At 39.3% G+C, this 23,605-nt stretch overlaps 1 protein-coding gene across 3 annotated transcripts; it reads right to left on the bottom strand.

Annotated features, from left to right (window-relative positions):
• Positions 1-1,426: 1,426 nt before the first annotated feature.
• On the bottom strand, positions 1,427-23,605 carry tbrg1 (transforming growth factor beta regulator 1). Of its 3 annotated transcripts, none has more exons than XM_034167980.1 (15): positions 23,412-23,605; positions 23,193-23,328; positions 18,913-18,970; positions 18,720-18,802; positions 16,952-16,988; positions 16,577-16,639; positions 14,700-14,936; positions 13,427-13,497; positions 10,288-10,529; positions 9,996-10,132; positions 9,440-9,586; positions 8,035-8,132; positions 7,182-7,292; positions 2,194-2,339; positions 1,427-1,600 (listed from the first exon to the last, which is right to left on the bottom strand). In XM_034167980.1, the coding sequence occupies exons 2-15, from the start codon at positions 23,309-23,311 to the stop codon at positions 1,512-1,514; spliced, it is 1,638 nt and encodes a 545-aa protein (XP_034023871.1). In that variant the 5' UTR covers positions 23,312-23,328; positions 23,412-23,605; the 3' UTR covers positions 1,427-1,511. The 3 variants fall into 3 exon arrangements, with proteins under 3 accessions (XP_034023871.1, XP_034023872.1, XP_034023870.1); XM_034167981.1 differs by having other exon boundaries at positions 23,435-23,605; XM_034167979.1 differs by lacking the exon at positions 23,412-23,605 and having other exon boundaries at positions 23,193-23,390.

Below are 23,605 nucleotides of genomic sequence, written 5' to 3'. Positions count from 1 at the left end.
TTGCCTTTAACAACCTTCCCATGTTGTTTATATTTGGTCCAGAGTTTAGACACAGCTGACTGTGAACAACCAACATCTTTTGCAACATTGCGTGATGATTTACCCTCTTTTAAGAGTTTGATAATCCTCTCCTTTGTTTCAATTGACATCTCTCGTGTTGGAGCCATGATTCATGTCAGTCCACTTGGTGCAACAGCTCTCCAAGGTGTGATCACTCCTTTTTAGATGCAGACTAACAAGCAGATCTGATTTGATGGAGGTGTTAGTTTGGGGATGACAATTTACAGGGTGATTTCATAATTTATTCCTCAGAATTGAGTGAGTCCATATTTTTTCCCTCTGCTTGGTCTAAAAAGTAACCATTACTGACTGCCACAATTTTTTTTCTTGATTTCTTATAGTGTTTTTTAAAGCCAGGAAGTTGCCATTTGAAATGATTTTAGTTTTGTGTCATGTCTGTGATCTGCTTTTTTCTACAAAATTAAACAACTGAATTAACATCCTCCGAGGCCGGTGATTCCATAATTTTTGCCAGGGGTTGTATAAGCTGGGTCTGTACCAACCAATTGGAAACCAAACAATATAAACAAACTCCACCAGTTCTGCAAAGAAACATGGTCAAATGTCCATTCAGAATTATGCCACAAGCTTGTTGATGGCTGCCAGGAAGTGTCTGGTTGAGGTGCAGCTTGCTAAAGGACATTTCACCAAATATCTGTGTTGATGTATGTCTATATTTGAGCTTGTATGGTATAGTTTTGACCCTGCATGAATTAGATGAGACACAAAATAAATTCAAACTTGTGCACCCAATTTTTGTTTTTTAAAGTAATTTATGATGTACCCTGTAACAACTTATCCTATCAACATTTCAAAGACATAATTGAAAGCCCAAAATAACCACAGAGATTCATGCACATGATGAGTGTATGTAAACGTCCAACCACAAATGTACTTCACTAATGTTAAAATCACAATTCATTACAGAATATGCCAGTTCTTCCATCTCACCGCACACCTTCATACTCCCGAGGGAAAAAAAAAAAGTGAAGTGATGCCAGTGACTTGCACACAACTCATCGACACCACACATCACATCTCTGTATTATTCATTTAATTCTACACTGTTTGCAGTCAAATGTCACATGTACAATGGAGCCATCAAATGCTGTAAAGGTGCAGCGTTGAAGGAATTTCTGAAGAAGTTGACTGTGTAGGAAAGTGTATTGCATTCACTGGATAAAAAAAAAATTAAACTGATCTCGTAATTACGAGAAAAGATCTCATAATTACGAGATCAAGGTGCTGGTAATTCTGAGCTCCCAGTAAATGATTTTGTGCCATTTGCAGCTACTTCATGGCAAAAATATAATAAAAAATGCACAGAGAAATGATGAAACAAATGTCAAAAACCTTTGCAGCAGCTCAGGACTGGATGCATTGAATACTTGTTAATAAGGGAGGTTTGTAAAGATTACACATGGTGTTGACTTGAGAAGCAGTTTAGAAACTCAGGAGCTGTAGTACATTGTAGAGGGTTTGATGGTGGGAGAAGTTAGGTGGTGCTGATGGGTAGAACCAGGAGATTGTGGCGTCTGTCCTGTGGAATTATAGATGATACATGCTTAAAACAGTTACTGTTGATTTCACGAGTCACCATCCTGTGAACACGGGAAAATACAACTTTGCTAGAAGACACAAAAGCAAATGCAACAAAATATTTGGCTGTCATGCCTTGAAAAATTATAATTTCCAGGAAACCTAGCTATTTTTACATTTATCATTTATGATTTATAGTAGGGGCTTGGAGGAGCTGTCAGTGGTGCAGGGGAGGTTGTTTTATGCAATGCAGCAGAGCAAAATAAAATCAAGTGTTTCTACTCAAGGAGATTTACTGTTTTCCTGACATTTGTACAATAGCAGATATGGAACGAGACATCATTGGTACTTATTTGACTTCCCCACCTTGTGTTTTAACAGCATCACCCAGGAATTCTAAATTATGACAATAAACTGCAGCCACGTGCTCAGCTGCTAAACCAAGAACCTACCACTATCACCAAATATTTAGTATTTTTTTGAAAATCAGATTAGTTTTGACATTTTCTTCAGCCCCAGAAAATGGAAAAGTCAAAGGTAAACCCAAGGAAGAAGTACTAAGTAATACAGAAGACAAAAACATATCCAAGTTACCTGTGATGTGCTCCATCTTTGTGCTCTCCTCAAAGCCCTGGTGTCTCTGGTAGGCTTCGAAATTGACTGAGGCATCATCCTCCGATAAGCTGTGAGGGATATGTCCATCACCAGGGCGGCATACCTCAAAACGTATCCAACGGTAGCTAAGTGGACAAAGCAAAAAAGTAATAAACACTTTCAAACTGTCACCATTAATGTGTGTATAAAGAGGTTTAATCTCTCATTGATTACAGTGTGGACTGAACTGATACAGCTCAGGCCAAGAAGCATGCTCTGGTAAATGTGGGCATCCCCTTGGCATTCTGCACCTCTGGGGTCCTCAACACTGAAGCACCTGCATGCAAGATCATGCCAAGAAAAATGCATCACATGGCCAAGATGTCATAGCTGGTGCTCCCTCACCATGTAAGTGACACTCCTCATTAGGGATGGGTATCGAGAACCGGTTCCTTTCGGGTATCGTTAAGAAATGATTCGATCCATCGACATGAATAAGCTTTGTGCTTAACGATTCTGTTATCGATCCTTCAGAGTGGCCGTTGTTTTGGGGGGTGTTTGTCAGGAAAATGATCATTTCTCTACATTGATTACGGACCCTGCAGCGGGTCCGTAATCAACTTTTCTGCAGCGCGGCTTTGCTTTGAACCTTGAACCAATCAAAGCAGTGGTTCGCAGATTGAAGCAATGCTTCGATCTATTGCTTTGTTTATTCTTTCTTTCTTTCGCTTAATTTTCACCCGCTAAAACCCTAAAGAGCATACGTCTGTGAGTATTAGTTACCTTTTCTATGTTAAACCGACCTGTTATGGTCTTCTGAAACAGTTGATAGATGTATTTTATAACTTAAAAACGGGAGCGATGCTAACGCGTTAGCATGTCTATGGCATTTTCAATGTTAAAAGTTAGCATTAAGCAGTTACAGCTGTCATCACATTCGGGTGCATTTGTTTTCAAATTGTAATATTTCTTAAATTTATTTTTGTATATATATTAATAATCTAATGATTATTATATACAATTTTAGAGAAAGAGACAAAAAGAACCTGAATAGAAACACAACAGAAAATATAAAAGCAACTAACAATGAACATACATAAATACATACATACAGAAATAAATAAGTGTTTCCTGTGACTCTTACACCTCCACTTCATCCCTGTCTTATTTAACTTTAATGACTTTGTTTCGGTCAAACCATATTTTCAATATGTTAATTTCTTCAGTGATTTCCTCCAGAACTATTTTCAAGCTAGAAAACTGCTGCATCCTAGTAAGAGCAGAATACTACTGGAATGAATTTGAATAAGGAAAGTTGTTTTTTTTTTTTTTCCTCACCTAAATGGATGCTGCACTCACTCCAGTTTATCGTCTGGAATAGTCCCAGATTGCATTTCAGAGCTTCTAGAATTGAAAAATTTTCGTGCATGTGGTGTTGGGGGGTAATTTTGGGTTTCAGCTTTTTTTGTTTTTCACCACTTTCATCCCTGAATATGTCAATCGTGAGTCACGTTTGTGCAGATTAAAGTTACTAACTGGGACTCCTGTCTTGTTGCAAGAAAAAAACGAGAATCGTCCTCCTTTCTGTTCACACAGCTCCAAACGCTGTGCGGCTCTCTGCCGAGTCAAGTTAGAAGGATAGAGTCCAGTCTGAATTAATAACTTCAAAGTGAAACACCGTTTTGTTTATTTTTATTTATGTCCAGAGTTCAAGGATACAGTGACAAATTTCATATTTATTTACTTTAAGACTCTATGAAATACATAGAAAACCTGTAAAGCCTACTTTTAGTACAAAATTCATGAGGTATTGATAAGGGAATCGATAAGGAATCGGATCGATAAGCAGAATCGATAATGGCATCGATATCGATAAAATCTTATTAATACCCATCCCTACTCCTCATGCAAGTCTCCCTAAGTAGACCATTGTTTGACACAGGATTTTCCAAACGAGAAAATCTAGTCATTGCCTGAGGTTTTTGGTTAGCATCTCAGGGCAGCTTCCCACTGCTGAGGAAAACAGGTGTGACTGTCCAGAACAGCAGTCTAAAGTTGTGTGTTACAGTATTATACATGACTATACACTAGGTTAGTGCTGATGACAGCTGATACTGAACACAGCCCCACAATACGGGAGCTACTGGGCATGCTCATAACAGTACAGTGTGCAGTGTAAAAGCTAATGTTTGCGGTTACAGTAACATGTTACTACAAAGCTAAAATGTTTCTATTAACATCTGAAAACTGTGTTCTGCTGAAGTGTGCAGAATGCAGAATGGGTGAATATTATATTTTCAGCGGAGATTTTCAAAGGTCAGTAAAACACAAATCTGTGAATACAGTTTGTGTGAACACACACAGGCTGACCACTGCATCATGCTGCCTGCTGCAAAACAGACAACAATCTGCATTGCATTTTAATTTTAGCCTTTAAATGTTTAAAGGCTAAAACTTTAACTTGTAAATCTCCCTGTTGTGAGAATTTAAAGGATTATCTTAACTATAAAATGGCATCAAAGTGACTGCACACCCAAGTCTAGAATTCAAGCAGAAACAATTTACTTCAAGATGAAGAACTGAAATAAACACCAAAATCAAATGTAAAATGAAAAATAATGTTATAATAATAATAAAAATAATGATGTGTCACAATGTCAAAACACTTTTTTTTTTTACATGTTAAATTTTCCAGATTGATCACTGTGTTCTGCAATGGTAGTATTACCACAGACTGCACACTAAAGCATGCCCCAACTGGAGTTCCATTTGTTTTTTAAGCCCAAGAAGTCTACAATCAGGTGCCAGAAATCATCAATGAGATACTGGTTTAAGTCTTAACAACCATATGACAGAAAGCACCAGAACCCTAAAGACTTGAATTCTTCTAAGTCTGTAAAGATCATTTTCCCTTCTTCAACTGCTGCACAACACTTGATATGTGCACGGTATGCATGAGATGAATTTCTTCGAACAAACAGCAGCTCTACTGTCCACTTTAGAGAACATAACTAAGACCAAAAAATGGAGTGTGCATTAGGCTGCCTTGCATTCCATACCTGAGTCAGCATGTTTCCACAACCTAAAAATGTTTTCCCCCATCCCAGCTCGCTAATGTTCTTCTACTCAGAGACATTCTAAATGATTAAGTAGATGTGTTTCTACAACAACTGAGCTTGACTGCATTAGAAAATATCTGTTAAAAAAGAAAAATTGGGATGCTTGGACTGTAAGACAAGTGCATTAAATATATTAAATATATTTCATTCTGAGAAAAATGCTACAGTAGAATCGTTCCTTTGTAGAATTTTCAAATGTAGCAACATGCATATTTACAAATGCTCAAGGGGTAGGGGTAGGCAATACTGTAGATTGGAGAAAACAGAAAATGCTACCTTCATACTGGAATTGGTTAAGACGTGACAATTAAAGTCAAAAGAGTGCACTGAATCCATTGTGCCCATACTTTGTGCAGTATTTTCATCTATAGACGTCCCTTATACTCCCCACCTGGGAAACATTCCAATACGTTGAATTACCGGAGATCTATAACTATGGGCTGTCCTAGAAATGTTGAGATTTGTCATTATTAAGCAAGAAATGTAGTGATGAAAAACAATCTGCAAACACGTGGCATACTTCTGTGTCCTCTGTCTAAAGCCCCTTTCACACCGGGGGTGCTCCCAGTTGCTCCCAGCTGCGCCGTGCGTCATTATGACGATGCTGCGTGGAAGCAACTCAGTGCCGAGACAATGCAGCTCGGCGCCACAACAGCACGAGGGGCACAAAGGAGGAAGCAAGTCGGGTGCCGAAAAATCAAACCTGTTTAATTTTTTTGGCGTCCTGTGCTCGACACAGAAAGGAAGTGGTTCCAGCGCAAGTCGGGGCAAAGAGGCGTAACTCGGGGCAAAGAGGCGTAACTTGGAAGCCACACCCTCGAAAGACCATGCTACCCGATGCCAATTTATGATTTCTGCTCTGTTCCGTTGTTCCCAAAGTATGTATAAATCACGCAGGATTGTTTTTATACCATGTACTCAATGCAGCTGCTGCTCCTCTCTGTGTGGAGCTGTCTGGTGAAGAGAGGCACTGTGAAGCAGCTTCTTCTCTCATGCGCGCACATAAGAACAATTAAAAGAAAAAAATTGTCTGCAGGCAGTTAGTTCCTTTCTCTCTTCAAACTCTCTCAACACAGTTAAAAAAGGACATAAGTCCAGGACATAAGTCCAGGACATGTCAACATCAAGTAGAACTCCAGACATCACATTTGCTCAAGGACGGTTTGATGCGTTTGCCCGCATCCCGCGGTCAAAGGAGGAAAGATAAACTATAAGAGAACTCACAGCGCAGCCCTGCAGCTCAGCACAACAAGTAGATGAGAAGTCAGAGTGCACAGTCTGTCTGCAGCCAAACTGTGCACTCTAACTTCTCTTCGCAAAGATCCTGCAGGCTGCATTCTCACCTCCTCTCTGCCCCCTGCTGTGCGCACCTGACGCAGATATTCCTGCGTCGTCATGACACCACAGGAAGCAACTGGGAGCAGCCCCGGTGTGAAAGGGGCTAGTGTTATTAACACACAAAAATATGAAAGCATGTACATGTAATTAAAGTATCACAATTTAATTTACTTATTGTTCATTTCAGGGTGGTATACACAAGCACCTTGGCTACCCCATTAGCAATCACATTGGTGAGTCAATTTAGTGCATGTATATGAGTGACAGAGTGCTCACATGCAAATGTGCTAAAGATTTTTGATGCAGAGCACATATATAGCCGATATAGATGTATATCGGCTATATATGTCAGCGCATGTTGAGTAGGTCACAATGTTCAACATGTATTACAGTGTTTTCTACACAGTGTAAATCTTCAATGTTGCGAAAAATCAACATTATCACATGCTGAAATGATTATATAATAATAAGAGATGTCAAGCACTGTAAATGTGTTGTGAATAATTCATGCAGCATGCACGATGAATTTACTTGCTACATTTACGTGCTCCAGGACAACTCTGGATCAGATTCTGGATAGTTGGGTGAGAGAAGCCAAAGAAGTCTGCTCCCGATGGCATGATGGGCACCACAGGCTTGGAACTAGGAGGGAAGGCAGGTTGAATGAGTAAATAATGTCATATTATATCTGAGAAAAAAATACGAAGGGCCTGAAAATATTTGTTTTAGACATATAATAAATAAAGAGTCACTGTGCAAGATCAAACCACTCAGGACAAAACATTAATCAGAACCAGAGCACCACACTCTGAGAGCGCAAACATCCACCACTAGTTTGCAATTCCACAAATTTTACCTTGGAAAAAATTTTCAAGGTCAAAGTCCTGTTAGAAATGGCTTTTCATAAGATGAATTAGATGTGACCAAATGTCAGGAATATGTATTTAGTTCAACCCTTTGAATCAAAGGGTTTTTTTGTGGTGGTGTCAGGGTTTTTTGGGTTTTTTTTACACTTTTTCAGTTTCTGAATTCTTTTCACATCATTTTCACAGAACATTGGTTATCTCTGCTATGCACAATTTATCATCGCTTTTTGGCACTTGGTTTCCGACTGATAACTGGTAGACAGACGAACAGGCATAAAAACTGGAACTTCCTTCCAATGTTGGTGGTGTAGGTAAATCCATAACAGAAAATAAGAGTGACTGAATTGAAAAATTTTGTTCTACAGGCTGTTCACAAACAAACAAACAAACAAACAAACAAACAAACAAACAAACAAACAAACAAACAAACAAACAGGTGAAAACATAACCTCCGCACAACTTCGTTGGTGGAGGAAATAACAAAAACCAAACCAAATCATTGTGGTAAGTGTTAGTACCTGACAGAAGCGACAGCCTTTAGTAAATTTGAGTGACATGTCAGAGCAGAGGAGGCCACGATGGCATTCTGAGGATCTTCTTCAGGCACAATTTCAAACTGGGAAGAACAATGTTTAAAAAAATCATTTAAACACATTTAAAAACATTTTATGTAATAATGTTGGATTTGTATTCAAATAATGACTGATGTACAAACTTGTACACAAACAGTGTAGAGAGCACAAGTGACTTAAAGGAGACCTAATCGACTATTAATGCCCCAGTCGACAGCAGTGCCGCTGGATGATGGCAAGGCTAAGGTAACTGGATAACTGTACAACTGTTCATTTCATAAGATGTAGTTACACTGAGTGAGGTAAACATTAGGGGTGGAAATCTCTGGTACCTCCCAAATCAGAGGGCTGCAATTTGATTATAAAGTGACCCCCCCCCCCCCCCCAACACACACACACACACCCCTGCTTCCATCACCTGTGTAAGTGTGGGCTCATAAGTGTGACTGACTCAGGTGTTAGGATTATTACAACTCCAAAAAAGTAAAAGGTAAAACATTTATGTGCACCTCATTGTGATGAATGTGACACTGGCTGTGCTGCACTAATACACTTTATACTTGTGTCAGAATAATTAAAGCAGGAACATGTGCATTTTATTTTAACTGCACTTCAGCAGGATGAATTGGGTGCACAGTGCACTCCAACATGATGCGCCACAAAGCATATTAAAATGGAAATAGTGGTACAGGCAATTTTAGATGATCAGCCATAATAAGTTTTCTTAAAGCACTTGGTGATACAGAACATCAGTCTGCTTTCACTGGAGCCTTCGGTTTGCTTCTGACAGGTGGAATTTTCTTTCGAGGTTCAACAAGTGCTCAGTCAACATGAAAGAACACAAGCACTTTTGCACAACTGTGTGGAAATCTGTGGCTTAGAGGTGAAAGAAGCATCACAGATGACAGAGTAAGTTTTCCCTTTTACTCAAGAGTGAATGTGTATGGGTGCGCTGTATTTATCATTTCGGCCAGAAGGAGAGCATTTAGCAAAATGGAATGCAACACCACAAAATAAATGGTGCATAATATGAAACGATAACTTTTGATGTTGTCATATGATATAAACCATTATATCATAGAGCCCTTAGTCAGGTCTGGGCGCATGCACAAATGTTGCACTTACTGCACCATGGAACCGTGTTGGTTCCTGGATGGTAAGCACACAGGCAGACAGCCTGTATATCTCCACCTCTCAACAGTAGTAGCAGCCATCTATCTCTCACAACCAGGTGTGCCCTTGGCCTTCTGCAGCCGTTGGGGATGTCACAGCTGATGGTCACTCACTCATAATGCACGTGATACTCCTCACCACTAAACCCAGTACAAAAAGGTGCTGTACGTATACGTACTTGTGGACCGCCACCCCCGTCCTTGATCTGACAGGTGTACAAGCACTGCTGATCTGGGTTTTTCATGCTGGCAAAAACACGTGTGCTGCAGAAGCCCACCGGATAGATGGCACACTCATCGTGGAACAGCATTCTGTCTGTGATGATCTGCAGAGGCAGAAAAAGCTGACGCTCAGTGTACTGTAGCTTTACTTTGCTCATATTTATTTTGACATCTTAGGCAACTATTTATTTACACATATCAGATACTTTATCTTATACCTGCCTGCTGATACCAACAACTAAAGTGCCAATCGTGGCAGGAACTCAATGTATAAAAGCACACACAGAATGGAGAACACCACTTGACTTCAGCAACTGTGGGGTGACTACTTGTGGTCCAAAAGCTAATGAAAATATTAACAATATTAACAAAAACATTAAAAGAACAGACACAAAGGCACTTGTTTGCCACAGCTGACTAAACTATAGCTGGAAAGAAATAGGTGGGACTTCAGAAACAAATGATTTCATCACCACAGCGATAAGAATAAACCTGTAATGTTGTCTCACTGACCTCTCCAAGACTGTATACTGTCAATCCTCCCAACACAATGGGAAAGACTGGACGTCCCGAGGAGTCCAGAGGGATGGGCTGCACTGATTTGCGAGATCCATCTGGCAACTTTCTTTTCTTAGACATCTTCTTTGGCACTAAAACGTTTTAAGGAACAAAATAAGATTTGAATTTTCTTCCTGATGTCCTCTCCAGGGCCATTTATCTTTCTTTTTTTTTACTTGCCTACCTGGGAAGGTAAATTGTAAACTATTTAAATTATTTCCATTAACTACATGACCACATGACTCACATTCCTCTTTTCCATTCTCCTTCATTCGCTCTTTCCTTTCCTTCTTGGGCTTTTTCAAAATACCCTCTTCAACAGTTGATACGGCTGAAGCCAGGTTATGTCCCGCAGACAGACCAGAAGCCCCTGCAGAGCCTGAGGCTAATGGCACAGCTGGAACAGATGGATGAGAACTGCAGCTGGGGGTGGGCAACAGCTCCCCCTCTGACAGTGACTGGTACTGCAACAGTGACTTTAGTAAAAACCTGAAACATGAATATTAAAAAATGATTCATTGGATTGAAGGTGACCTTAAGTACAAAATAGCATTTCTGCATTAGTATCTCATTTCTATGACTGCATGGTTCTTTTAACTACTGCTGCATAATCTGCAATATCAAAAAAAAAACAAAAAAAAAACTGCTCTTTTACTGTCAGAAACCTGAGTAATGACAAAAATTCCAAAATCATTATTTCAGTACAACAAGTTGTCACAATAACTATTTTTGTGAGATTAAATGCTGTCCTAGAAATAATTCTTTTAAAAAGGTACTGTGCCTCATGCCCTATGACTGTTGGGATAGGCTCCAGCCCCCCCACAACCATTAATTGGAGTAAGCGGATGAACGTAAGTGAGTGAGTAGGGATATTACTGTCATTTTAAAACAATTGTGTGTCACCGAAAGTGCAATTAAGTGTTAAAGCTTAATATTCAGACACTGGAATTTGAAGGCTAAAAACAACAACAAAAAAAAACAACCCTGAAGTCCCAGCCCTTGTTCTCTCAGTTATTAACCAAAGCTCATGATCAACGATGAGGATACACAGACTGATAAGTCAACAGTTTCGCCTACTGGCTCAAGTCTTTCTTCAATAGTACATCCAGCTCAGGGTCTGCAGGACCTCAACCCACTCCCTGCGCAGCATACGGTTCTCCATATCCTCCAATAGAGCGGGATAAGCCATGGTAGTTGTATTTCAGATTTTCTTTTCAGGTTGTCCTATCACACCTGTCTTTTATAGCTTGTCACGTCAATCATTCAAAAGGTCTGCTAAATGACTGAGAATTTTTATTAATTAGACAAAACAGGGAACATGTGTGAAGTTTGAGACTGCTGAACACCGTGACTCCTTTAATGGGTTCTATTTGCAGTTTCACTGTTCTACCACTAGCTTTTGTGTGTATGCATGGTCAGAGCTGTGCTTAAATTTACATACGTTCCTAAGCATAGGTACTTTGTATGGGAATGTTATTACTCACTCATTACGCACACATCTGTGCATACGCATAGTTGATAAATGAGGCTCCAGGACTCTTGCTAGAGCTGACCGCCCGTCTAAACTGAGTGATCGGGGGAGAAAGAACCTTAGTCATGGAGGTGACCAAGAACCCAATGGTCATCCTGTCAGAGCTCCAGCATTCCTCTGTGGAGAGAGGAGAACCTTCCAGAAGACAACAACCTCTGCAGCAATCCACCAATCAGGCCTGTATGGTAGAGTGGCCAGACAGAAACCACTCCATAGTAAAAGGCACAAGGCAGCCCACGTGGAGTTTGTCAAAAGGCACCTGAAGGACTCTTAGACTATAAGAAAAAAAATTCTCTGGTCTGATGAGACAAAGATTGAACTCTTTGGTGTGCATGCTAGATGTCATGTTTGGAGTAAACCAGTCACAACCCCTACAGTGAAGCATGGTGGTGGTAACATCATGCTGTGGGGATGTTTTTCAGCGGCAGGAACTGGGAGACTAGTCAGGATTGAAGGAAAGATTAATGCAGCAACATACACAGACATCCTGGATGAAAACCTGCTCCAGAGCACTCTAGACGTCAGACTGGGGCAACAGTTCTTCTTTCAGCAGGACAATAACCCTAAGCACACAGCCAAGATATTAAAGGAGTGGCTTCAGGACAACTCTGTGAATGTTCTTGAGTGACCCAGCCAGAGCCCAGCCCTGAATCAGATTTAACATCTCTGTAGAGATCTGAAAATGTCTGTGCACTGACACTCTCCATCCAACCTGATGGAGTTTGAGAGGTGCTGCAAAGAGGAATGGACAAAAATGCCCAAAGATAGGTTCACCATTCACATCATATTCAAGAAGACTTGAGGCTGTAATTGCTGCCAAAGGTACATCAACAAAGAATTGAGCAAAAGGTGTGAATACTTACGTACGTGATTTCTTATTTATTTTTAATAAATTTGCAAAAAAAAAAAAAAAAACTTTTTCATGTCATAATGGGCTGTTGTGAGTAGAATTTTGAGTGAAAAAAATAATTATTAAACATTAAAAAATTAAACATTTTGGAATAAGGCTGTAACATAAATTGTGGAAAAATTGAAGCGCTGTGAATAATTTCGGGATGCAAGGTACTTGAACTCCTGCACTTGGGACAATAACTCTCCCCTGACCCAGAGAGGGCAATCCACCCTTTTCCGATATACGACCATTATTCTCAGATTGAGAATACAAGGCTCTTCAGTCGGGTATTTGGTGTTTGCACATGCACAGTGCGAGAGGTAATCAGCGCGTAGACACTTGTAGCGCTGCTTCAGCAGTGCAATACCCTCACGATCGCCGACCAGAATATCAAACAGGTTTGATTTTTATCCGACCATACGAATGCCGATTGGGAGGTAGTCGTGAGATGTTAAACACAGCTTGTTACTCCATGGATACTGCACGATGCAGGACGCACGATTAAACTGAAACTCGGCGTGATCCAAAAAATTCTCACACGAGTGAAAAATCAGCTGAAAAAGAGCCAAAACTCACACAGTGTAAGCCCACTGCTGAAAACTGGCACAGAAAAGACTGCAACCAGACATGGGGGTGAAACGTGTTTTCGCATATTTTTTCTGTTCATTCAGGTTAGACGTTGCACCCACTTGGCTGCTACTTATTATAGCCCCATATACGTAGCTACAACATTGGTGAAATTCTTTTGTAAACAAATGCACATGTAAATACAGTGGGCAACAACGAGCTCAGTAACAATTACTGATGACATAACGATATACTGCTCATTTAGGACCGGCAGTGAATTAAATTAAATCAAAGTATCCAAAAGGCAAAAATGAAGTGAAATGAAGTTAAACAAAAGCTTGATTATCATATCAGGAAACACACAGAGAGAGACAGAGAGAGAGAAAAACAGGATACCGTCGCTCCTCTTTTGCTCTCAGAAACTTCTCTTCTAAATGGGCAACTTCATCGCAGAGGGCTGCATTCTCCTGTGGATAAATAATTACATGACATCAATCATTAGAGCTGGATGTCTGAAAATGTATTGGGACTGACAATGAGACTGAACTTTATTGTATAATGTCTGGTGGTGGGCACAGTTCCGCTAATCCGCTAACTGCTAATTAGCAAAGCTAACTTTTTTGTTGGCGGATTAGCTTTTTTCCCTCCCGCGTTGAAACCGGAAGTGAGCTTACAAGCGCGCTCATTGGTCGGTTGTGGTTGGGTGTATATGCTCGCGAATTTACTTTATTGACCCAACGGTTGGGCGTATAGCCACTCCGTTACATAAAATGACACCTCATACAAACGTTGTATCACACAGGTGTTTCTGAATCACAACTTAAACAGAATTTTCAGTTTTGCAAATGCCTTTTTAACAAATGAAAAAAATTACATATGTTATTATTATTATTATTATATGTTTTTACATATAATGAATCAACCAATCAGTGATTGGAGGCTCAGTTGACCCATAATGCATTTTGGCATCTGTGTGTGTGTTAATGTTCAGAACTTCAGAATTAGTGCATTATTTTAAAATTAAAAGATATGTGTTGCATTTTCACTTTGTACAAATGACAGACTTGGCATTAATGTAGTTAAACTATCTGGATTGATTTGGCTTATAAATCAAAACCATAAGTCAAACCTGCTTTCCTTTTGAGGACTTCGGCCTCATGGCTGCACCACTGTATGCTGTGTGGGGAAATGAGTCTTTTTTTACAGCAGTGGCAGAGTGCACAAAGACTGAAGCGCTGGCTCATTGGTTGTGAACGTCTTTGATTCTAATCAGAAGCATTAGCAGTGCTTAAATTCAAAACCGGCTTGTCAGTAGCTGAGAGTGTACTGGAGACAATACTGAAAGTTAGCGGTTAGTTGTAGCTTCCGCTGAATTATTTTGTGGTTTATCGGATTAGCGTTATAAAATCCTGTAATCAAAAAAATGCAGAGGGATGTTTTTCCTGACGATTGTCCCCAGCTTGCTTGCTCATGGGGTGGTTAAATCTCTAGACCATGCTTGTGTGTTGTGGTTGGACATGACGCAGTGTGATCTGGCGATGTATAAATAAGTTGAATTCTGCCTGCTTCTAGTCTCTGGAGGAAGAATATTCAAACACAAAGAACCACTCTCTGCATTATTGCTCCAAATAACATGCAATGAATTTGTGCTAAGAAATGGTTTACTCACAAATATCATGGCACGAGCCGCTTTGCGCAGCCTGATATACTTGAGCCGGTACTTTTCATTCTGTTTCTTTCGTGGAGCCCTTTTCATCTTGGGCTTATGATCTGAAGAACCGGTAGGGGATGGAAAGGCAGGCGCCGAGGTACCCGAGCATGAATTAGAAATGGTATTCTGTGGGGAGGAGGCCAGGAGAGACTGAGCGTTGAAAGCCTGCAGGGCCTGGTGACGCTCCTCATCTGTCTGTGAACAAACAGAAAGAAGGATCTGGTTGTCAAAGAATGTCAGTTTTGTGCTGCTGTTGCCTTCAGTGTGACAGATGAAAATACATATCAAAATCATTTCACATTTAATTCATGTCAAAACTAGTGTGAATTAAAACTAGCATGGCTCTAGTAACTGTGCTCCTTGTTGAAATTCACTACACATTTGATACTTCTTGGGTTTACTATGAAGGGACAAACAAGTTTAACACTCACTCTAGAATAATAATCTTTATAATAATCTTTATAAGCCTTATAATAATCTTGAAGATTATTATAAAGAGGCTACTGCTGCCTAATTACAGTAACTATGAAGGAGAAATAGCCAGAGACTTCCTGCTAAAAATTAGCTCCTGTGACTCAAACATATCCATGTACATTACTGTATATGGTTGGAAAAGGGTGGCTTGTCCCCTCTACATCAGGAGAGACTTACTGCCCCAAGCTGAGGAATGTACAGTATCCCTGAAGGGACCGAGTGGGGTCAAATATTTGTATGTACCAGTGTGATATTTTTACTCAGAAAAATATGTCCCACCATGAAACTGTCATTAGACTTGTCTTAAAGCTTTTCATGGTTTGTTTGGTTTTTTTATTACAACAATTGTCCCATTGGTGTGGCAAGGATAATGGGGAGTTATATGGGGTCATTCATGACCCCAGCCAACTATATATATGTGTGCTGTTATATTTTTAATCAGAAAAATGTTACCTCACAGCAAGAAGGCTGTTGGATTGCTTCTCACCTGCATGTTTTCCCCCATGTTTGTGAGGGTTTCTTCCTGGTGCTCTGGCTCCCTCCACATCCAAAGACATGCAGGTTAGGTTAGGTGAACTGGAAACTTTAAACTGACCGTAGGTCTGCGTGTGGGTTCGACTATGTTTGTCTGTCTATATGTGATCCTGGTATAGACTGGTGTCCTGTCCAGGGTGTACCCCGCCTCACACCGTATGGCTGCTGGGATATACTCTAGTGATCTGCCCCCCCGTGACACTTGATTGGAGTAAGTGGTAATCGAAAATGGATGGACATATAAATCAGGAATTGTCCCATTGGTGCAGCAATGATAATGGGAAGTTATGTAGGGTCATTTATGACCCCTGAAAGATATGTTGTTCTTTTTTATGTTACAGGCTTTGATTTTATCATATAATAAAATAAGTAATTAATTCCAACTTTTTAGAATGTTTTCCATACCCAAAAGGAAGCATTATAGGTATGATGAACACAGTCATTGAAAAAGTACAATATATCACAGGAGTCATAAATGTCTGTCATTTTAGGTGCTAAAATAGTTTAACTGCTTGAGAGTTAAGTGGCTCTGGGTAGAGAGATAGTTTTGATTGGGGTTTTTGAAGGCCAAGGAATATGTTTCAGTGATGTCTACCCTCAATCTTCTCTCTTGTACTACCATCATAGCTGGTAGCTCTTCCTCTTCCAAATCAAAGTTATATGCACAATAGGGAATGACATTTACGCACCACTTTCAAGAAATAGTAACAGACAATTTTTTTTTTTTTATCCCCGAACAGTGTTCTGGAAATTCAAATACATTTTTAATATCCAACACCATGTTCAAAATTGGTGTGAAAGCTGCATTAGTACCCCGTGTCACTCACCAGCAGTGCAAAGACTCCATTTCTGTTCTCAATCCTCTTGAATCTCCTGCTCCCTTTTTGAGTCTGAAATATAAAGTAAATCTTAGGCCAACACCAACTTTGATTTCCAAATGCTGGGAGCAAAATAGCACATTAAATGTTAATTGCTACTAATTGGTTCAGAAGTACCCTTTACTGTAATTATAGTGCAGTAATGTGTGCCCTTCTTTAAAAATCACAATGAGGTGGACACATGGAGAAAGAAGACATACTAAGATGAATACAGATAAAGCATGTACTGTGTTAACAACATTAACACGAAAGCCAAGTGGAAGTTAAAGTCATTATAACTGGCTGCAGAGGCTGTCATCAGGCCCCATGTGAAATCCTCCTTACCTCTCGGTACATGACAGCCTCCAGGCTCGACTTGGCACTGAAGAGGGGAGAACAAGACAGGAAGAGGTTGAGGACACAGAGTTTGAATAACTGCAGCTTTTAAATAAATTCATTAAAAAAAACCCTCACCAGACAGAAAAACACCTAAATAGCCTCAAAGTTATTTGTATCCAACAGTTCATTGTCCTCCTCTCATAATAACTAGTCTTTAGCTGTTTTTGTCCAAATGTCCTTCCTGAATTTTAATGGGTTCACCAAGCTCACATCCACAGGAAATAAAATGTGGTTTAAAATCACCCTGATGAACCCTCTGCCTAATAAAATGGGTTTTTTTTTGGTAGATTTTTTTTCTGTTTGTTTGTGATGTGGACAGTACATAATACAGTGACAGTGAACAATATTTCTCAAAGTGTGGAATTACTGAAACAATCCAGATGATTTTGATCAGTCCCCTCTGCCCCCTTTTACTTGCAGTGGAGCACATAAATTTGCATAAACCTTAGCTATAAATGTTTCTTAGCTATAAACTTTCCCACCCACTTTTCTTCTACTGCATACGTATATTATTTTATCAAACAATGTGTCACAGATGAGTTGAAATGACTTTACCACGAACAACTGTACACTCTTATGTATAAAAAAAAAGTAAGAAGCTTTGGACCAGACGAACTTCACCTCATTGAAGAAGGAGGCATAAATTAACACCCTGGACTTAATGAACCTTTGTTATAAATGTCCACTGGAGCCCGACTCATAACTCAGGACTGATGGAACTGGGTCCATCAGACAGAAATGTGATGACATCCACCTTTAAGAAAGCACTGCAGCACCATCACATGAAAGGTGGTCAACCACAGAGGAAGGCATTAATCAAAAATTTATATTAAACAAAAGGCTCAGACTTTGTCCTGGTGATAAACTGTAAATTTTAGTGTAGGTTTTTATGTCACTTTTTGAGTAACGACTTCCTTCTTGGTTGACAGCCTTTCAGGTCATGGTGATGGAGGTGGGTGATGTCATGTTTCTATCTAATGACTCCAACTCCATCATCAATTTTTTAGGTATAGTTATGAGGTTCTGGTGGACCTCTAGAACACATTTTTGGGTGTTAATTTTTGCTTATTTCCTCTGTGATGTCGTGTGTGTAGTCAAGATGGCTCCTAGGTAAGAACTTGCCTTGTGAAGATCAAACATTGTGCTCTGTAAATCTTAGCTTAATTCTTAAAACTTGTTTCCTGTTCCTAAACACAAGAAGGCAATGGTTCTACAGCTAGGCCCTTAAAAACAAAAACAGGATTCAAAAACAAAAACAAAAGCCAGAATTATGCCAGTTATTCATTTAAGAAGCTTTCAAAAGTAATTCCATCAATTTCTGAATGCATCTACGCTGGTTAAACAAGTATTTATTTGGTGTACTTGAACTGGGGACCTACAGAAAATCTGACAATGAAGAAAAACTGAAATATTGAAAATAACGTAGACATTCTAATTGACTTAAAGATATTGTTTGATAAAATGGAACATGTGCAACAGGAGAAAACTGATTCTGAAAAGTTTTTAGCCCAGGTGTATGTAAACGCATGTCTGCAAATGTATGTAGAATGTTGTCACCACTGTTTCCAGGGTTTTCCAGAAAACTAAAGTGTTGCTACAGTATACTGTTGAATCAATATTCAAAATAGCCAGATCCAGTCCTGTGCTTCACCATTTGCTTTCAAAATTAAGCACATGAAAGATTAACTTGAACAAACTAGGAAGACTGTTTTACTTGGACTGAACAAGACCCCTGTCAATGATTCTCTGTTTAATCTCTTTTATGTGCATAGGGCGTCCAGCTTCTTCCAGCACAATCTACATGTGGAAAGAGAAAAAACAATAACTATCAAACATCACAGATGTGATTTCATTAAAAAGTTTAGTCATGGAACCACAAAGAAATGTTACTAATAAATGTCAGATACCTGTGCAGCATCGAGCCATGTGAGGTTTGGCTTCTCTGCAATTTCACTGGATGGTTCACTGCATACAGACAATATAAAACATAACATTAATACCAGCTAGTGTAATAACATTATTTGATGATGAAACATGAAAATGTTTTCTTAGATCACTTATGTATCAATATTTATTTATTTATTTATTTTTTTTTAAAGGTACACAAATCAGTATTTACGGGTAGTTGTGGCCTAAAGGTTTGAGAAGTTGGGTCATTACCAAATCTAATTGACACTCATATTAGCTGGATTGGTTTCAGTGCAGAATGTGTAAAAGCTGTGGTCACACCATCCTTGTAGTGCAGTGGATAACTGAAACCGTCAATCAAATGGTGATGCAAGCACCAAAATCTGCAGAAATACTCCATAAACATTACTCTTTTGAAAAAAACGACTGGCCACTTCAATTTTCAATAGGCGGCAATTGAAGAATTACACAGGGGTCAAAATTTTAAAATGTTCCAATCAAATTGAAAACTATCCCACATTATTTGTCTGATCATAAAGATTCCAAAAAGGCATTGCTTAGCCTATCTATGACTGAATGTTATGGAGTTATGGGGTAAAAACAGCAAAAAATGGTGACAAAAGGATAAATTTCAGTTTGTACAGGGGTCAAAAGTTAAAGTTACTCCAGTTTTGGTAAAAAGGGGTGAAAATTATTGGTTGAGCTAATAGGGTTAATAAATTGAATTGTTTTGACTGTGCTGAATGCTTGGTCTTCAAAGTAAAGGTCAAACAATGCCAACATCCATTGGATTCTATGACATGGCATATGTTACCCCATAACATGAAAACTAAGCATGACACATCCAAGCATTGGTCCGAGCTATTTCTATTGAAAATTTTGTCAGACAAAAGTAATTTTCCCATCTGCAAAATGCGCACCTTGTCAACTGATGTCCGCCAAGTCTGTCGAAAGTAATGTTGTAATGTTCAAAACTGTAAGCGGATATCAGGCGGAGAGCTTTGCTGCTGCTTGCATTTGTTTTTTTTTTTGTGGGTTTGTCCTCTGCTGTAATTTATTTTTCCTGCTGTTGTCTTAGTGTTCATTCTGGTGTTGTGACTGGTCAAACGCCCAGCAAATGGAGAAATGGCTCTCTCTCTCTCTCTGTCTGTCTCTCTCTCTCTCTCTAATGCGATGTTATCTGTCCATAAGCACCCCACATGACCTGATTACTTTTGCAGATAAATTATACCCACTGAAGGATGAAAATGTGTTCATCAATTTAATTCCCCATTAAGTGGGGATTTTGCGTGGTGTCATGCTGAACCTGATACATGAGTTAAATGTTAAAAGTATAATTTAACAGAAAATAATTTGTTGTCCCCTGCTGGTCTTTAAGGCCTAGAAGAGATACGGTATTGCACACCCTCTGTTCATCTGTCCATCCATGCATATGTCGATGACACTTTCTTGTACACATATTAACTTGAACAAAATTCATCTGAGTTTCACCAAATTTGAACTGAACATCTTAAATGGGGGTATCTTGGACAAGTTTGAAGAGTCTCTAAATCAGCCCATTTTATGAAAGAGTATTGAAAATTTAAATTTGTGCTCCCTAGCAGTCATATCAATGCCATTATCTCGGCAGGAGAATGAAGGGCCAAATCTTTAGGTTCCTGTCACTGTATGGTTGTGAAAATTGGATGGTAACCGCCAACCTAATGTGAGAAAAGGTTGACTTTGGTGCTGGATCTCTTCAGGAGATCCTTGGGTACCAGGAGAATGACTTTGTACCAAACAAAGTTACTTCAGGAGACTCAGATGAGGAGCATCACTAACATTGTGAGGAAACATCAACTGTGAGATTTTTGCCAAATGGCATGTTTCTCTGGCCACGATCCTGCATGCAGGTGCCTCAGAATTGAGGACTCCAGCAGCTGGAGAATACTAAGGAGACAGCTATGTCTCACCTGGATGAGATTAACAGATGGTTTACTTTTGAGAGATACGAATGGTCCATTTATCTGCCTAGCGGGTTGGTATACAGGAACAAAGGCAGTTCCATGGTGTGATGGATGCGGCAACAGCGCATACTCCCAGACCTGACCTGACCTTTTTATTTCTTTTCTCAGTATGAGATAATGCTACTAACAATCAGTCACAAAAAATAACATTTCATTGGCATGAATTAAAGACCTTCCAGCTTTCAATTTTGAAAGCAGAATTGCAAAAACTCTTTACCCAATCCCAGTGTGTTAACACAGTTTGATCAGCAACACAGCTGCTAGTTTTTGTTTCCAAATACACTCTCAGAACATAAAAGTAAAAGACACGCTTCAGTGAACATTATAATTACAGTTTATCTACCAAAGTAATCAAGCCAATGCTAAACCAACTGAATTTCATGATACAAATAACCGGCCAGGGATTTTCGGCACAAGAGTGTGCCTTCTTGTTGTTTTAATATTTGCATCCTATGTTACTTCATTGAATTACCCAGACCAGCCATTTAATGAGCCAACACAGGGTGCAGATTATTTTCATAATCAATGAATCGATCTATTATTTTCTCAATTAGCTGTTAGGCCCATAAAATGTTTTTAAAAAATAAAAAATTTGGATCAGTGTTATTCAGAGCCCAAGACTATGCCTTCAAATGTCTTGTTTTGTCAACAGCCCAGAGGTATTCAGTTTACTATCAGATAGGAGAAAAGCAGCCAGAAAAAAGTAAACTAGAAAATATTCCCATTTATGAAGATGAAAACAAATAATTTTTCTCAACATTGCACCCTGTGAGTCAAAACTTAACAGATTCTCAATAAATGTTGGTTTCTCAGAATACAAAAGATGGAGAATCACACCCTATTTTATCTGGGTCAGGATCAAAACTTCTCAATTGCACCTCGCATATCGGCACCAGATGAGACACACAGGTAAGCAGCTACTTGTGCATTGGCTGTTATGTCATGTACCTCCTACAAAGTCCTCCTCCTCACCTCCAACCCCCACCAGTACCTTTTGGACCTTTTATTCCCCTACAGCCCATCACGGACTCTGTGGACTACTGACACGGGAGTCCTCTCCACCCCTGACACAAGACTGCGGTCCCTTGGGGACAGAGCCTTTGGTAATGTTGCCCCCCGACATTCGCAATGCCTGTCTCTGGACATCTTTACATTAATGCACTGTTGAATTTCCACCTCTTTACTTCTGGCCACTAACTTTATAGTATGTAAAGCAACCTTGAGTTTCTTGAAAGACAAGTTCATGCTCCAGAGCTATTGACACCTTCTTCAAAATAATAATAACATTAGAACGCCGCACTCAGAGCACAAACCTCAGCCAACACTAGTTTCCAATTCCACAAAATTTTTACCTTGGAAAAAAATTTCAAGGTCAAAGTCCTGTGAGATGCAGCTTTTCATAAGTCAAATTAGATGTGATCAAAAGTCAGGCATATTTATTTAGTTTGTGAACTCGAACCAAAGTTTTTTTGTGATGTCAGGTTTTTTTTAATTTCATCTTTTTCAGTTTGTGAATTCTTTTTCACATAATTTTCACAGAACATTGGCTATCTCTGCTATGCACAATTTGTCATTGCTTTTTGGCACTTGATTTCTGACTGATAACTGGAAGATAGACAAACAGGCATAAAATTGGATCCTCCATCCAATAGGTAAATCCATAACAGAACATGAGTGATTGAGGCACGTTTTACTGAGATATAATACAAAATGTACACCAAATGGGCTTTTCAATATTAAAACCAAATGTCCACAGAATCCAAAATCCGGATCAATCGTTGTCAGGCAATGGTGAGTGCCAGTCTGCACCTCACTTTCAAATATGAGAGTGATTAGGGCACATTTGTTTAAGATAATGTAAAATATACATTAAATGCGATTTTCAATGTTAAATTTAAATAGCGACAAAATCTATAATCCAGATCAGATCTGGATCAAACTTTGTCAGTTGATAAAGGATGCCATCCTGCATAACACTGTCAAATATGAAAGAAATTTGATCTTTTTTGACAGTTGTGATTTTTTTAAATTTGTTCAATGTTAAAGATAAGGATTTTTTTCAATTTTCCAAGATTTTTCCTGACTTTGACCTTGACCTTGAATCAGTTCTTGCCTATCAGGATATAAAGTTTCAGTTTAAAAAAAAAATCATACTGATGTATGAAAAATTGTGGGCTCCAGGCTGTTCACAAACAGACAAACAAACAAACAGGGGTGAAAACATCACCTCCTCCCACTTCGTTGGCGGAGGTAATAATTATTTGTTAAACAACCTGTCAAGAGCTTCAGTGGTCCTGGAGAGACTGGCGATGCTGTCCAGAGCAGGAAAGAGGGAGTAGCTGCCCTGACCGTCAGCCTCCATCTCTGACTCAAAAGAGTTGAGTGACTCCATAAGATACAGAAAGCGCTCTGAAAACAGGCAAACGACGTTCATTAACTAACTTAAAGTAGACATATATTAATGCTATAACAGGCAAAAACGTCGCTCTTACTGTGATACGGAGACAAAACAAACCTCTACGGTCAACGTGCAGCAGCAAACGTCGACCCGGAACCTTCTGTCGCAGGCTGGACTCAACCGTAAAGTTTAGCAGCTGCTATACTCACGACATGAGCACAGAAAATAATAATTACACATATATGTTTTGAAAAATGTAAGGGGTAGCAAGAAGATATTCAAGCGAGG

This window comes from Thalassophryne amazonica, chromosome 4 (assembly GCF_902500255.1).
Source record: "Thalassophryne amazonica chromosome 4, fThaAma1.1, whole genome shotgun sequence".
NCBI lineage: Eukaryota > Metazoa > Chordata > Actinopteri > Batrachoidiformes > Batrachoididae > Thalassophryne > Thalassophryne amazonica.
This window is presented reverse-complemented; position numbering and strand designations above follow the sequence as displayed.